Here is a 15,464-nt window from a genome sequence, read left to right as displayed (position 1 = left end):
GACCTTGGGGTTTTGAACCTGAGTCCTCTGCGTCCCAGGCAGATGTTTTATCCATTGCACCACTGTATGGTCAGACTGGATCTTTATTTTATATATAGTTTTCTAGAATTCTTTTTATTTACATTTATTGATCCTAAATAAACTTCATAGGGGTAAGATGTGTTTCTTCAAAACCAGTATATTTTTTCAAATTGGACATCTTTGTGGTGAAATTGATACATAATAAACATACCAAAAGATAAACCAGAAAACAGACTTCTTTATGAAGAGTATAATGTAATAGTTTAATTAGCAAGCTGTTCTTCACACCCTGGCATACAAAGGAGATGGTGATCTCAAGTTACTAATGGAGAGAATGAAAAGCTGCCTGGCCATTTATCACACTGGAATAACAGACACAGATCAAGCCTCAAACAATATTTCTTCCAAGAATAGTGCAGCTGTGAAGTATCCTAACAGATCCTGTCTTTGAATGACTATGGCTTGCTTACTCACTGAGAAGTGTTGTTCTCGTAATCATAGACTACCAGAAACTTGGCTGTGTGTAATTATATCAGCAAGAATAAAACATCCCCCTCTTCCGTTGGGAATCGAAGTCATGTTGACAGAGAGGCAGTCTCGATTTACAACGGAGAGGCACAACTTCAGATGAGGGGTTTCTGGACACAGAATTTACATCTATCTTAACTCTGTAGTTCCTAAGGAAAGAGGACCTTAGGTTCACCTTGCAGTCCTTTCCTAAAATAGACTCCTTTACACACAGCTCTGCTTTGCTGTAAACCTACTAAAACACCGCTTCATTTAAATGTCACCTAAACACTTTTTCCAAAATCTTGTAACTCTTATCTTTTCCTTTGTTTTGTAAAATGGTCCAAGATTTCTTTGGCGTGTAACCTTCCTCATTGCAATGGGTTAGGAAAGCTGATTTTATCAGGCTACAGGTTTGTTCCTGTGGTCTTTAAACTGTTTGGACTAGCACACTGCCAACTTTGAGACTTAATTTGAGAGAAAATTAAAAATGAATCAAGATGAAAGCTTGTGGCAGAGCTTGCTAAAAGAATTGATCTTACATATATATACTTTCAGACTTCACTTTCAAGTTCCTACAAGGTGTGATACAATATGGATCTCTTGAATATTTTTTTTCCTTTTATATTTTAAAGTCAGAATTTTAGAACCATAAGTAACTTTTAAGGTCATCTATCTGGATGCTTATCAGATGTTTTACAACTTTCAAAACTTTTGTCCTAGAAGATAGCTGGTGCAGGGCGGGGGAGGTGTAACGTGACCTTCTCTCATAAGCCCAGCACTCACGTTTTCTATTGCAGAAAAGTAGGCACAGTATTTATAATTTCCCAAAGTGGGAAATTATCATTTTTGTGGGTCTAATTCCTCTGATTTTCAGCCTATCGTTCTTTAGTTTTTTTATCCTGGTATTTAATTAAGTTACTTATAATTACTCACTTTTGGCTAGTTATTAAAGTGGAATATAAAAACAGAACTGATTAATTAAGTAGCAACCTGTGAGAGAAACTTTTTCCTTTTGAATGGGGAAATTCATTCCTTTTCAGACACAATGAAAGATACTGAGATTGATGAGCAGGAGATTTATAGTGAGAATGTAGGGTATTATGTTTTATTTCCTTCAGAGCAATATTTATTAAATTGTAAAATTTTTAAAGTCTGAAGAAATACCAGTAAGACCTCATTTTTCTGTTTTCATGGCTCTCCAAAGCTTTATGTTACAAATCTTTCCTGTCAGCTTTTTTTTTTTTTTTTTTTTTTTTTTTTTCACAGAGGCAGAGATAGACAGGGACAGACAGACAGGAATGAAGAGAGATGAGAAGCATCAATCATTAGTTTTTCGTTGCGCGTTGCGACTTCTTAGTTGTTCATTGATTGCTTTCTCATATGTGCCTTGACCGCGGGCCTTCAGCAGACTGAGTAACCCCTTGCTGGAGCCAGCGACCTTGGGTCCAAGCTGGTGAGCTTTTTGCTCAAGCCAGATGAGCCCGCGCTCAAGCTGGTGACCTCGGGTCTCGAACTTGGGTCCTTCCGCATCCCAGTCCGATGCTCTATCCACTGCGCCACCACCTGGTCAGGCTCCTGTCAGCTTTTGAAATGAGTTTTTTTCTGTCCTGAGAGGTAGGAGAAGTGCTTTCTCCCCTTTATGTTCATCCTAGAGTGGCAAGACACCAGGGTGATTATTTACCTGGCTCCTTTCCCTAGCTCCCTGGAGTGCTTTAGAAGATCCCTTACCACCAGTTGTTTATTCATTGCTGTTCTGTATTTACTCCTATGAATGTTACATCATTTATAATAATTACTTTGCAAGGTTGATCATGGATCGCTTAGCTACATTTTATATTTTTTTATTTATTGATTTTTTAATTGATTTTTAGAGAGAGGGGAGAGAGAGAGAGAAGGGGGAAGAGCAGGAAGCATCAACTCCCATATGTGCCTTGACCAGGCAAGCCCAGGGTTTTGAACCGGCAACCTCAGTGTTCCAGGTCAACGCTTTATCCCACTGCGCCACCACAGGTCAGGCACTTAGCTACATTTTAATAAAGCCATATTATGGGCTTGAAGCTGACTGTACTGGACAAGTTAGAAATTTACACATTTAAGGGTAATAATGCTCAAAAAAACCCACCAGATAACAAAGTACTTTTTAGTATATCTACGATTTCTTCCTCATTCTCAACCCTTTGTGTCTGTTTAGTGATTTAGCTTTATGAACATCAATATTTATTTAGCACCTAATTTAATTAGAATAGGAGATACAAAGACATAGTCTCTGCCTTCAAGGAGCTTTTTACCCAGTGTGAAAACTGACACTGTTTATCTAAGTAGCAGCCTAAGGACAGGGATTCGCCCATGCCCACTGAGTAAAGTGTGTGTGTGGGGGGGGGGAGGGAGGAAGATAATCATGGTGCTGGCAGTAAGGAGTGGTGGTGGCTGTGACTAGAAACACTTAATTCACAAGTCATTGAAGAGCTGGCTTTTGACTGTTTACCCAGTGCAGTACACTGGGTAGGGAACATTTAGGCAAGATGCCCTGTGAAAGGTCAGAGTAGTTAATGTGTCCTGATTCATTTAGTGGGTTCCATAGAGATTGTGAGGTTCATTCCACTTGGAGTAATTGAGAAAGGAACAGTTATCTGAGCCTGAAGATAGGAGCATGGAGGGTATTTCATGGAAGGATAATGTGAAAGCAGTGGAGGTGTTGTACTGGGCCGTTTGGGAAATAGTTTCACTTGACCAGAATGCTGTGTGCTCTGTTTGGGCATAGTGGTAAAGAAGTTGTGAAAAGTGGATTGATGATAGTTTATGGAAAACTATAAATGCTATACCAAAGATTTAAACTTTACCCTAAGGACAGTGGGGTTTTTTTAACAGGTTAGGAACAGACTGTAGTTCTTCTTGGTAAGCATATTAAGAGAGAAAAATTTATCCACTGTATTTTTCACTTGGTTTAAAATCTATACCGTGGCTTTTCTTTCTCTTCTTATGCCAGAAACATATATTTTTTAATTTTTTATTTAGAAAATTAAATGTAATTGGGTGACATTGATCAATAAGAGTACGTAGGTTTCGGGTGAACATTTCTATACCATTTGAACTGTTGATAATGTTGTATACCCATCACCCACAGTCAAAGGCATAGATGAAAGTGAAATGATTACTGAGGTGGGAGTTGTGGGGCAGTGGCATGGGAGGAAGGGGACTAAAGAGGGACAGACAGACAGACAAACATTTTTCAAGCCTGCTACTGACCTGCCTTACATAGAGAAACTCTAGGAATGCTGCCATAACCTTTAGTAGAGTGGGAGGGATTTAACTGAGAGGACTAGAACTGAGAATTCACTTTTGAGATGTGGGTACCTACATTCTTTTGGATCTTTTGTCAGAGCTACATTGGCAAACCTGGCTCTCTGAAGAGCTGGATCCAGGTAAGAGAAGAGACCAAGTGGATTAGTCAGGAATCTCCCAGTAAGTCATTCTTCCCTCACCACCTAGAGACCATTTTTCCTTCTCTCAAATATACCTTTAAAATGAGATGGGGATGGATCTGGTTCTTTAGAGGTGAAAAAAATCCCACTCTTTTTATATATAAAGCACAGATATACATACAGTAGTACAAAAACTAAACCTAATCATCTGACAAACTATTTTGGTACACCAGTCAGGATGTTTTAATCTTTTACTGTTTAGTTTCAGTGAGGGGATTTTTTTTTTTACCATGTTGAACCCGTTTAAAGTTGATTCATAACAATTTATGCTAGTATGATACGTGCCGTTCTTAATCATGAACACTTAATAAAAGGTGACCAAACAAATAGGATACATGTTGTTTTCATCAAATGAAATTTTTGAAGTCATTTTCTTAATTCTTAACACTTAAAAATACTAATACTGCTTTTATAATTCCCTTTACATTTATATTGAAATGTCTAGAAGTCAAGATTATTTGATACTTTATGTTCCTCATATGAATTATGGTTTGAATATTTTTCTGAAAATTGGGCACTTGTTCTGTGGTTTTACAAAAATTATTTTATAATTGTATACTGTAGTTACTTAATACCATTTTTAAAATCTTTTTAATATCAGCCATTGAATTTCATGGTACGCTGATAAAGATAATAGATTTCAGTATTTTCTGGTACTCTGGTTGTTGAAACACAGTAATTGACCTTGTCTAAGAGAACCACAGCTTTAGGAAGTGAAATGTGGATTACTGAAATACTTTTAATTTTACTTGCAATTTTTGTAAGTAACATGGAGTTTTGAGTGGTATCACACATCAGAAGGTGAATTAAAACTAGTCTTATAGTTAAAATATTTTAGCGTAGAGCACAGATGGATATTCCCACATCTGTGTGTTTAAAATAGGATGGAAACATGAAAATATGCAAGCGAAGTGCCCATAACATGGTCATGAGAAAGCTTATTTGTTTCCCATAGTCTTTAATTTTAATTTTTTTCCTCAGGCTGTAGGATGGTGTGTGTGTGTGTGTGTGTGTGTGTGTGTGTGTGTGTGTGGTAGCCATTCTGATAGGTGTGAGGTGATATCTCATTGTGCTTTTAATTTGCATTTCTCTGATTATTAATGCAATTGAGCATCTTTTCATATGTCTATTGGCCATCTCTTTATTTTCTTTGGAGAAGTGTCTATTCAAGTACTTTGCCCATTTTTAAATTTTATTATTTGTTTTTTTGGTACTGAGTTTTAGAAGTTCTTTATAACTTTTGGTTATTAACCCCCTTATAAGATGTATCATTGGGGAATATGGTCTCCCATTGTGTGTGTTTTCTTTTCATTTGTTGATGGTTTCCTTTGCTGTGCAGACAACTTTTTAGTTTGATATAGTCCCATTTGTTTATTTTTTCTTTTGTTTTTCTTGCTCAAGGTTATAATTCAGAAAAAATACTGCTACAAGAAATGTCTGAGATTTTACTGCGTATGTTTTTTTCTAGGATTTCTATGGTTTTGAGTCTGACATTTAAGTCTTTAATCCATTTGAGTTTATTTTTGTATATGATGTAAGAAGGTAGTCAATCCACTTTCATTTTTTTCATGTATCTGTCCAATTTTCCCCACACCATTTATTGAATAGGCTATCTTTATCCCATTGTATGTTTTTGCTTCCCTTGTCAAATAGTAATTGACCATAACGGTGTGGTTTTATTTCTGGGCCTTCTATTTTGTTTCATTGATTTGTATGTCTGTTTTTATGCCAATACCATACTGTTTTGATTACTTTTGGCTTGTAGTATAGTTTGATATCAGGTAATGTGATTCCTCTGACTTTATTCTTCTTTCTCAAGATTACTGTGGCTATTTGGGTGGATTACCATCTTTGTCATAGTAAATTTTTCTAGTCAGAAATTTTTATTTTTTCAGATCTTTGATCTCCCCAAATACTTTATGTTTAGCCTACCTATTTTAAATCTTAACTTTAGTAGATATATAATTTAATTTGATGTATTTATTCTAATTTGTTAATGATTTTAAAAAAATTTTTGTTTTTTTTAACTGATTGCTTTCTAAGAAAATAATCATCTCACAGAGAGTGAGAACTTTGTATTTCTATTATTTATACCACCTTATTTTTTTCTTTTGTGTGTTTTAGTTGCTTAGTACTTCTAGAATAATTCATTAACTCATTCATTCTGCATGCCCCCATTATGTGTTGGGAGATAGACAGTGAATAAGTAAACATACAGTACATTCGAAGTGATAGTGCTGTGGGGAAAAATAAAGCTGAGTAGAGAGCTGTGGTTGTGGGTTGCTACTTTCTATAGGCATGTCAGAGAAGGTCTCACCTTCAGGGCAGCAGTGGAGTAGAGCTCTGAAGGAAGCCATCTGGGGGAAGCGCACTTCAGGGAACCTTAATGGAGAGTGCAGTGTTTCTAGGTCAGGGTCTTAATCACGGTGTATGAAGAAGAGCAAGGAGGACAGTGTGACTCAAGCAGAGTTAAGAGGGACGATGGTAGGAGAAATAATGTGGCATTACAAACAACAGATGATACTCAGAGATAATAATAGCAGGTAATAGTTATTGAACAGTATGTGTGAGTATGCCTTGTTCTAAGTACTTAACAAGTATTCTTTCATTTAATCCTTAAAATAACCCTAAGAAGAGACACTGTTATCTTTATGTCATAATGAAGAAAATAAACTTGGGGCAGGGGTTGGGGGGTTGAATTTGCCCCAGATCATATACCCAGAAAGAATGAAACCATGTTTCCATTGTTTGATGTTTTGATTCCAAAGCAAGCACATCTCCTTAATCATAACACTATGCTATATATGTTGTGTCTGGCAGCAAAATATAGATTTAATGTTATAGTAAAAATGGAATCAGCCTGACCCAGTGGTGACACAGTGGATAGAGCATTGACCTGGGACACTGAGGATCCTGGTTCAAAACCCCGAGGTCCCTGGCTTGAGCGTGAGATTATTGACATCATCCCATAGTCACTGGTTTGAGCCCAAAGGTTACTGGCTCAAAGCCCAACATTGCTGACTTGAGCAAGGAGTCATTGGCTTGGCTGGAGCCCCCTGGTCAAGGCACATATGAGAAGCACTCAATGAACAGCTAAAGTGCCACAACTACGAGTTGATGCTTCTCATCTCTCTCCCTTTCTGTCTGTCTGTCTCTCTCTCTCTCTCACACACAGACACACACCGGGATCCACCCAGCATACCCACCAGGGGACGATGCTCTGCCCATCTGGGGCGTTGCTCTGCCGCAATCAGAGCCATTCTAGCGCCTGTGACAGAGGCCACAGAGCCATCCTCAGCGCCCGGGCAAACTTTGCTCCAATGGAGCCTTGGCTGCGGGAGGGGAAGAGAGAGACAGAGAGAAAGGAGAGGGGGAAGGGTGGAAAAGCAGATGGACGCTTCTCCTATGTGCCCTAGCCGGAAATCGAACCTGGGACTCCCGCATGCCAGGATGACGCTCTACCACTAAGCAAACCGGCCAGGGCCTAATTAAGGTTTTACTTTAAGCTATTATGTTATGATTGTACACATTTTATGTACGCTGCAAGTTTCTTTTTTTTTTTTTTTTTTTTTTTTAAGATTTTATGTACTGGTTTTTTTAGAGAGCAAAGGATATTTGCTTCACTTTAGTTCATTATTTGTTTCTCGTATGTGCCTTGACCAGGCAAGCCAAGGGTTTTGAACTGTTGACTTCAGTCTTCCAAGTCAATGCTGTATCCACTGCACCACCACAGATTAGGCCACAAGTCTCCTGAAGTTAAGGATAGTCTTGTTTATTTCTGGAACTCTACCCATAGTTTCTAGTATGTTTTCATTTATATTATATAGCTGTTCAATGTATGATGGTCATTAAATGTCTTTTCAGGAGAGAACATTCATCTTTATTCAAATTAAAGATTAGATATTTTCACAAATAAAATATATTTGTATACATAGACTCCCATATATCTTTTTGCAGTTGTAAGCTAAAAGGTAAATCAGATCTGTATCATGATGGCTTGCTTTTTTGCCTGACCAGGCGGTGGCACAGTGGACAGAGCGTTCGACTGGGATGTGGAGGACCTAGGTTCAAAACCCCAAGGTCGCTGTCTGAGCGCGGACTCATCTGGCTTGAGCACGGGCTCACTCAGCTTGAGCGTGGGATTCTAGACATGACCCCATGGTCACTGGCTTGAGCCCATGGTCGCTGGCTTGAGCAAGGAGTCACTCATCCTACTGTAGCTCCCCAGTCAAGGCACATATGAGAAAGCAATCAATGAACAACTAAGAAGCCACAACAAAGAATTGATGCTTCTCATCTCTCTCCCTTCCTGTCTGTCCCTGTCTGCCTTTGCTCTGTCTTTGTCACACACCAATAAAAAAAAGGCTTGCTTTTAAAATCTTTTTTTTTTTTTTTTTGCATTTTTCTGAAGCTGGAAACAGGGAGAGACAGTCAGACAGACTCCCGCATGCGCCCGACCGGGATCCACCCGGCACGCCCACCAGGGGGCGACGCTCTGCCCACCAGGGGGCGATGCTCTGCCCATCCTGGGCGTCGCCATGTTGCGACCCTCCTGGGTGTCGCCATGTTGCGACCAGAGCCACTCTAGCGCCTGGGGCAGAGGCCACAGAGCCATCCCCAGCGCCCGGGCCATCTTTGCTCCAATGGAGCCTTGGCTGCGGGAGGGGAAGAGAGAGACAGAGAGGAAGGCGCGGCGGAGGGGTGGAGAAGCAAATGGGCGCTTCTCCTATGTGCCCTGGCCGGGAATCGAATAAAATCTTTAAAAATGATAATTAAAAATTATTTTAGAATCCAGTCTGCTATATTGTTAGTTACCATGTTAAAAAAAAACTGTTCAGGCCCTGGCCGGTTGGCTCAGCGGTAGAGCGTTGGCCTGGCGTGCGGGGACCCGGGTTCGATTCCCGGCCAGGGCACATAGGAGGAGCGCCCATTTGCTTCTCCACGCCCCCCCTCCTTCCTCTCTGTGTCTCTCTTCCCCTCCCGCAGCCAAGGCTCCATTGGAGCAGAGATGGCCCGGGCACTGGGATGGCTCCTTGGCCTCTGCCCCAGGCGCTAGAGTGGCTCTGGTCACGGCAGAGTGACGCCCCGGAGGGGCAGAGCATCGCCCCCTGGTGGGCAGAGCGTGGCCCCTGGTGGGCGTGCCAGGTGGATCCAGGTCGGGCGCATGCGGGAGTCTGTCTGACTGTCTCTCCTCGTTTCCAGCTTCAGAAAAATACAAAAAACAAACAAACAAAAAAACTGTTCATACTACAAAGAATTATTACGTTATGGCATTAGTCAAGACACTTCTGGAAAAACAGTTCAACTTATTAGGGTTATGAAGATACTAAATATTTGGAAGAGAAAAATAAGATGACTAAAGTAAACACAATAAGAAAACAAAAGATAATTGACGGTGACTTCTAAATATATGCTTATTTCATAGGGGATGGAATGAAGGAAACAGTACACAATTTACGAATAGACCAGGACTTGACCCGAAGACAAAACATACCTTTTTGTTCACCTCTTGAAACAGATAATTCTTAAGTTTTCTCTGTTTGATTTTTGTGTAACTTCTACTTCCATGTAGTTGACATTCAGATACAGTCAACTGCCCTCATACAATGATGTGGACTTAGATACATAAGCTGTTGAACAGACCAAGATAGTAGCTCTGCCTTCCAGCCAATACCTTTATTTTGACAGCTTCTTTATATCTATCTGAACAAGTGTTTTGTATATTTATTTTGTTAAAATTTTTTCTTATTTTATTTAAAAAAATGAGGGGATAGTTTATTAATTCAAAATGCTTATGTTAATGATACAAGTAGGTCTTATATACGAAGGTTGACACCAAATAAAATAATTAGCCCTGGCCAGTTGGCACAGTGGTGGAGCGTCAGCCCGGCATGTGGATGTGTCCTGAGTTTGATTCCTGGTCAGGGGACACAGGAGAAGCGACCATCTGCTTCTCCACCCTACCCCCTCCTTCTTATCCCTTTCTCACCCCCATCCCCCGCAGCCATTGGCTCAATTAGTTCAAGCAAGTTGGCCTCAGGTGCTGAGGACAGCTCCATGGAGCCTTTGCCTCAGGCTCTTAAAACAGTTCAGTTGCCGAGCATAGATCCAAGATGGCAGAGCATTGCCCTGTAGGGGGTTTGTTGGGTGGATCCCAGTTAGGGTGCATGTCTCTCTGTCTCTCCTCCACTCACTTTGAAAAAAAAAAAAGAAGAAAAGAAAATAATTAGGGATACCCAAAAGGCAGTTAGTTGGATATATGTTGGATTTAAGATTATGTGTTATTTTGTACAAGAAAAAGTAGAGAATTTTATGAAATGTTGGAAATCCAATGAATATCAGTTTGTATCTAAGAGGCGAGGCAATTAGGGATTTTGTGTTTGTTTTATTGTACTTTTCAAGGAAAAACTTACCTCCATAACATTCAAGTCTTCTCTTTTGCTTTCACATTTGACTAAACATAGTTGTTTAGAGAAAAGCATTGTATACCAGCTAGAGAGAAATGCCTGCAATTGCAATCTTGTTCATTGTATCTATCATTTTATCTATTTTCTGTTAAATTGAGGAACTGAGTCTCTTGTTTGTTAATCCACTAAAACATTTGTGAAGCACCTCCTGTAGTTTGGACAGTCTTTTTTATAAATAGTTGATAATTATATCAGCTTAAAATATGTTTACTACTATAATAACTAATCTAGAACACATCGATGGCTTAATGTAATAAAATTTTACTTAAAGTTTATGTAGTAGTTCAGTGCAGATGTTCAAGTTGCTTTGCTTGATGACACTTCTTATTAGTGATTTAGGGACCCAGACTTCTCACATTTTCTCAGGCCTCACACTGTCGTGTAGCCCACTGGTGGGGAAAGAAATAATAGGAAAAAGACATTATGTTTGCCTGCATTCCATTGGCGAATTAGTCTCTTGTGCACATCAATATTCCTGTTGACTGGGAAATGTTGTCTTTGACTGGATAATTGCCTCCTACCAATAGCTTCTACATTTTGCAAGGGAGATCGGATTATTTGTGAATGGCTAGCCAGCTCTGCCACAATAGTAATAATGTTCATAGTAAGCTTGTATTAGTTTTCTATGGCTACTGAACAAATTACCATAAACTTGGTAGCTTGAAACAGCACAAATTTTCTTAAAGCTCTAGAATTATTAGTCCAAAGTGAGTATTACTGGGTCAAGACTAACGTATTGGTAGGGCAGCATCTTTCTGGAGATGCTAAGGGAGAATTTACTTCCTTACCTTTTCCAGCTTCTAGAGCCGTACTCCTTAATTCGTGGCCCCTTCTTCCATCTTCACAGCCAGCATCTTGCTTATTGCTTTCTTACAGTCATGTCTCCCTTCCTTTTATAAGGACATTTGTGATTACATTTAGGGCCTACCTAGATAATCCAGGATAATCTCTAGCCCAAAATATTTAATATAATCATTTCTGCAAAACTCCTTTAGCCATAGGTAACATTCACCGGTATCAGAGATTAGGACTTGTATATCTTTGTGGTCATTAGTTGGTCTACTACAAATAGTTAACATTTATTGAATGCTAATAGTGTCATGTTCTAAAAATTTTGCATGTATTTGTATTTTTCTTTGTTTACTTGGTTTATTCGTTATCTTCTCTACTTGTAGACTTGCCTGTTTTTCACAATTAGGTGTTTTGTTTGTTTGCTTGTGTTTTGCTGTCTTTTGGAAGATATATTCTACACTTTGATATCTAAGAATTGTATCAGAAAAATCTAGTTATGTAGTCCAGTGTTTTTCAACTGCCGGTGCACAGAGTGGTCCACCAGAAATTTCATGCAGATTTATGAAAGAGTTTTAAGAATTGGGTTGCAGATTGTTTCTTTGAATTTTTCCTCAAAATATGTTGTTTTTTGGGTTTTTTTTTACAGGGACAGAGAGAGTCAGTGGGATAGATAGGGACAGAAAGACAGGAACGGAGAGACATGAGAAGCATCAATCATCAGTTTTTTGTGGCGACTTCTTAGTTGTTCATTGATTGCTTTCTCATATGTGCCTTGACCGTGGGCCTTCAGCAGACCGAGTAACCCCTTGCTCGAGCCAGCGACCTTGGCTCCAAGCTGGTGAGCTTTTTGCTCAAGCCAGATGAGCCCACACTCAAGCTGGCGACCTTGGGGTCTCAAACCTGGGTCCTCCTCATCCCACTCCGACACTCTATCCACTGCGCCACCACCTGGTCAGGCCAAAATATGTTGAATTTATTATGGCCATTGTTGTAATCACATGGAAATGACTTACTAGGGAAAAGGTAATTGATTTTGAATCAACAACATTTCATGGGAAAGAGGTAGTTGAAGACTGAAAGCCACTCATAGATTTCTGTAGAAAGCACAGGAGTAGTACATAGCAATTAATTATATAACTGGATGAAGTTAAACTGGAAGCAGATATATCTGATTTAGAGTCATCATGGAGAATTATGAGGTAGCATAGATTCATTCATACAAGAGTTTAATTAATCATGTGTTAGCTGGCAGGGATATGGAGATGATTAAGGCACGATCCTGTTCTAGAGGACCTAATAATACTCTAGTGAGGACATAGACATGCAGACATTGTTGCAGTGTCATAAGGGCAGAGATCACTATAGAAGTTGTGATGCTTACAGTTGAGTAATAGAATCCACAACTCAAGGTGGCTTAAACAGTGCAGGGAATCTATTGGTTATATACAGGTATATCTGAAAATAACAGAGGCAGCTGAGGTAACTCAGTTATGTCATGTACCTTTCTCCCTCCTTTTTCATTTCTCTTCAGTGTTTTCTGCAGATCAACTTTATTTTAAAGCTGGTTCCCTATGAGGTGTGCAATGACTGCTAGATTCTCAGGGCTGCTCTCAGAAAGAGAACTGCTATCCGACCATCACACTAAAGTCCTGGAGTTCACTCTGACTAGATCAACTTTGATCTCATGTAACCCTTTCCCCAGGTTGGAGGAAAGTATAATTAAGAGGCAAGTGAGAAAGCAAACTTTAGAATTTTCAAAGACTTTAGTATATCCCTGAAAATTTGTATTAGTCTCATTGACTTTATTATTTTTAACTTGCATTTTTTTAAAGTACTAAAAATCGACAACTCTTAATGGTAGAATGTGAACTCAGACAGGAATCTCAGTTCAGTGATTTTCTTCTGAAATTTCAGAGGCATAAGCATTTCCTATTCTCCCTTTGGAGATCTTTGACTTTGTATATATATATCATTGCAGAAACTAAGAACCTGCCATACAGTCTGGCCTCCATTACTTCTTCCTTTATAACTGGGCAGTAAGGTGGGTTTTGATATTGGGTCCAGTGGTTCACAGTTGGACTCAGTTTCATTTATAACAAGAAAAGACCAAGGCCAGAAATGTCAGGGCTTACCCTACCTAACAGCCTCATACTCATGATTTGAGGGGTTTTATACTTTGCCTAATATACATTGAATCAGACTATTTAAGCATGTAAAACTTTAAAAACTGAAATTCTAATACATAGCTACTTTGTTTAAATGTAAGCACTTCTGTTTCCTCTCTGTTTGCATAGTCTCTGGTTCACCACATTCCATTCACCACAGGTCTTTTTCTCTTGATGTCAATGCTGTAGGATTGCTGGATCTTATTTTTAAGTATTTGGGCAGGGAGGGAGTAGAAGAAGAAAGATTATTTGCTAGCAGTCCAACCAGGCTCAGATACAGTCCCATTCTGCATCCCAGCACCGTTGGAACAAGGCACTGGAATACAGGCGAAGCCTGTGTTTGTGGGCCATCAGGTAACCCAGTACTTCTGGAGTGTCAGCCTCGTGGCCCTCCAAAGAGCCTGTGCAGGAACATTGGACACTCTCAGTGTCAGAAAAGGAATAATAAGTGCTATTACTATGACCATTATGACATAATTACTATTATGCCTTAGAAATAATTACGAGATAATTCACTAGAAAACATACATTGCTTTTTCCTTTTTAACCAGATAACATTTAATATAAGTTTAGCACAAAGAAGTGATTCTTCCTGAAGTTAGGACAGGAACCCTAATACACCAACAGTGTCAAATGTTCCTTCACAGGCTCTTTGGAGGGCCACGAGGCCGACACTCCAGAAGTACTGGGTTACCTGATGGCCCACAAACGGGTACTGCTCTATTAGCTAATTTAACACTTCCAACAGGACTATGAGATAGGTTATTATTTTAATCCCCATTTTACAGAGGACAGATTTGGCACAGAGAGATCAAGTAACTCCCCCCAATTAACACAGCTTACTAAAGGATAGAGTTGGGATTTGAATCCAGGCAGTCTAGGACCAGAGTTTATGCTTTTCTTTTAGTTTCTGTATTTTACTTTCTGTCAAGAAAGGACTGAAATTGTCATTAAAAGTAATAGCAATAACATTTATTATGTTTTGAAATAAATGGACATTTTGAAACTTATTTTATCTATTAAATATTCAACACTTTTTTTTTAATTCTAGGAGAAGACTTTGCAGTTGTACAGCAAGAAATTATTATGATGAAAGACTGTAAACATCCAAATATTGTTGCTTATTTTGGAAGCTATCTCAGGTACATTGTTTGTCTACTTTTTGAAAAACGGTACTGATTCCATCATCTAATACATTTAATAAAAAGTTAGCTCTTTCCCATGTTTTGTAGTTGTTTTCATGCTTTGAAGATAGGATATTTTCATCTGAATGGAGTTTTTATTTATGACCTGTTTATGTTAATTCTGTAACTAATATCATGGTCTGTGGTTGTCTGGTGTACTCTTGGGATTCTGGTCATGGTCTCAGTGAGGAAGCTGACAGTAAAACTTACTGTTATGGTTAGCCCTCCTGTGATAGAACAGGACCTACATACGTCATTCTGATGCCCCTTTATTCCGAACGAGGGTGAATTTAGAAAGTCAGGATTGTTTCTTCCTGTTATGTTTGTATTAGAAGCTTTTTTCTTTTGTGCTTTTAGCCTCAGAGTATTTATTGCAGCATCTCTTCCTTCATTTTGTCCGAAGGGCTGGGAACTATAATTATTTCACTGACTTCTTGCAAAATTTTCTAGATCTTTGAGTAAATTTAGAAAGACTGAATTTGCTACCTCTTGTTTTGGTTTGGCAGGACCCCCAGGTCATATTCTAGAGGGGATGACCTCAGGGCCAAATCTGGTTTTTCCATTCACATCTGTATGCAACTGAGTTGAATACTGTGACCTAGTTTTTAAGGTTCTTTCAAAGGGAGGATTGGAGACTGTTTTCTTACATATTTAAAAAACTCTTTATTTAATTTTGATACGCTGTAGGACAGTGTTTTTCATCCACCAATCCTTGGACCATTGCCGGTCCACCCAGATGTTGTATGAAGATTATAGACCCAATAGACTCTATAATCGTCATACAACATCAGGGTGGTTAACTCTTGAGAACTGGTATGAAATTGCTGGTGGACCTGGTGGTTG

The 15,464-nt window shown here is 39.1% G+C and overlaps 1 protein-coding gene across 5 annotated transcripts in view; it reads left to right on the top strand.

The window, feature by feature from the left end:
* Positions 1–15,464, top strand: part of MAP4K3 (mitogen-activated protein kinase kinase kinase kinase 3) — a 147,481-nt gene that overhangs the window by 63,683 nt on the left and 68,334 nt on the right. For all 5 annotated transcript variants that reach the window (XR_010730273.1, XM_066266968.1, XM_066266967.1 and 2 more), the window contains exon 3: positions 14,489–14,579. Coding sequence is in view for 4 of the 5 variants with exons in the window: in XM_066266968.1 (XP_066123065.1) it covers positions 14,489–14,579 (91 nt within the window). In the remaining variant the exon portion in view is untranslated. The remainder of the gene's footprint in view (positions 1–14,488; positions 14,580–15,464) is intronic.

This window comes from Saccopteryx bilineata, chromosome 3 (genome assembly GCF_036850765.1).
Source record: "Saccopteryx bilineata isolate mSacBil1 chromosome 3, mSacBil1_pri_phased_curated, whole genome shotgun sequence".
Lineage (NCBI taxonomy): Eukaryota > Metazoa > Chordata > Mammalia > Chiroptera > Emballonuridae > Saccopteryx > Saccopteryx bilineata.
The sequence above is the reverse complement of the archived record's forward strand: the minus strand, read 5'-3'. Positions and strand labels throughout refer to the sequence as shown.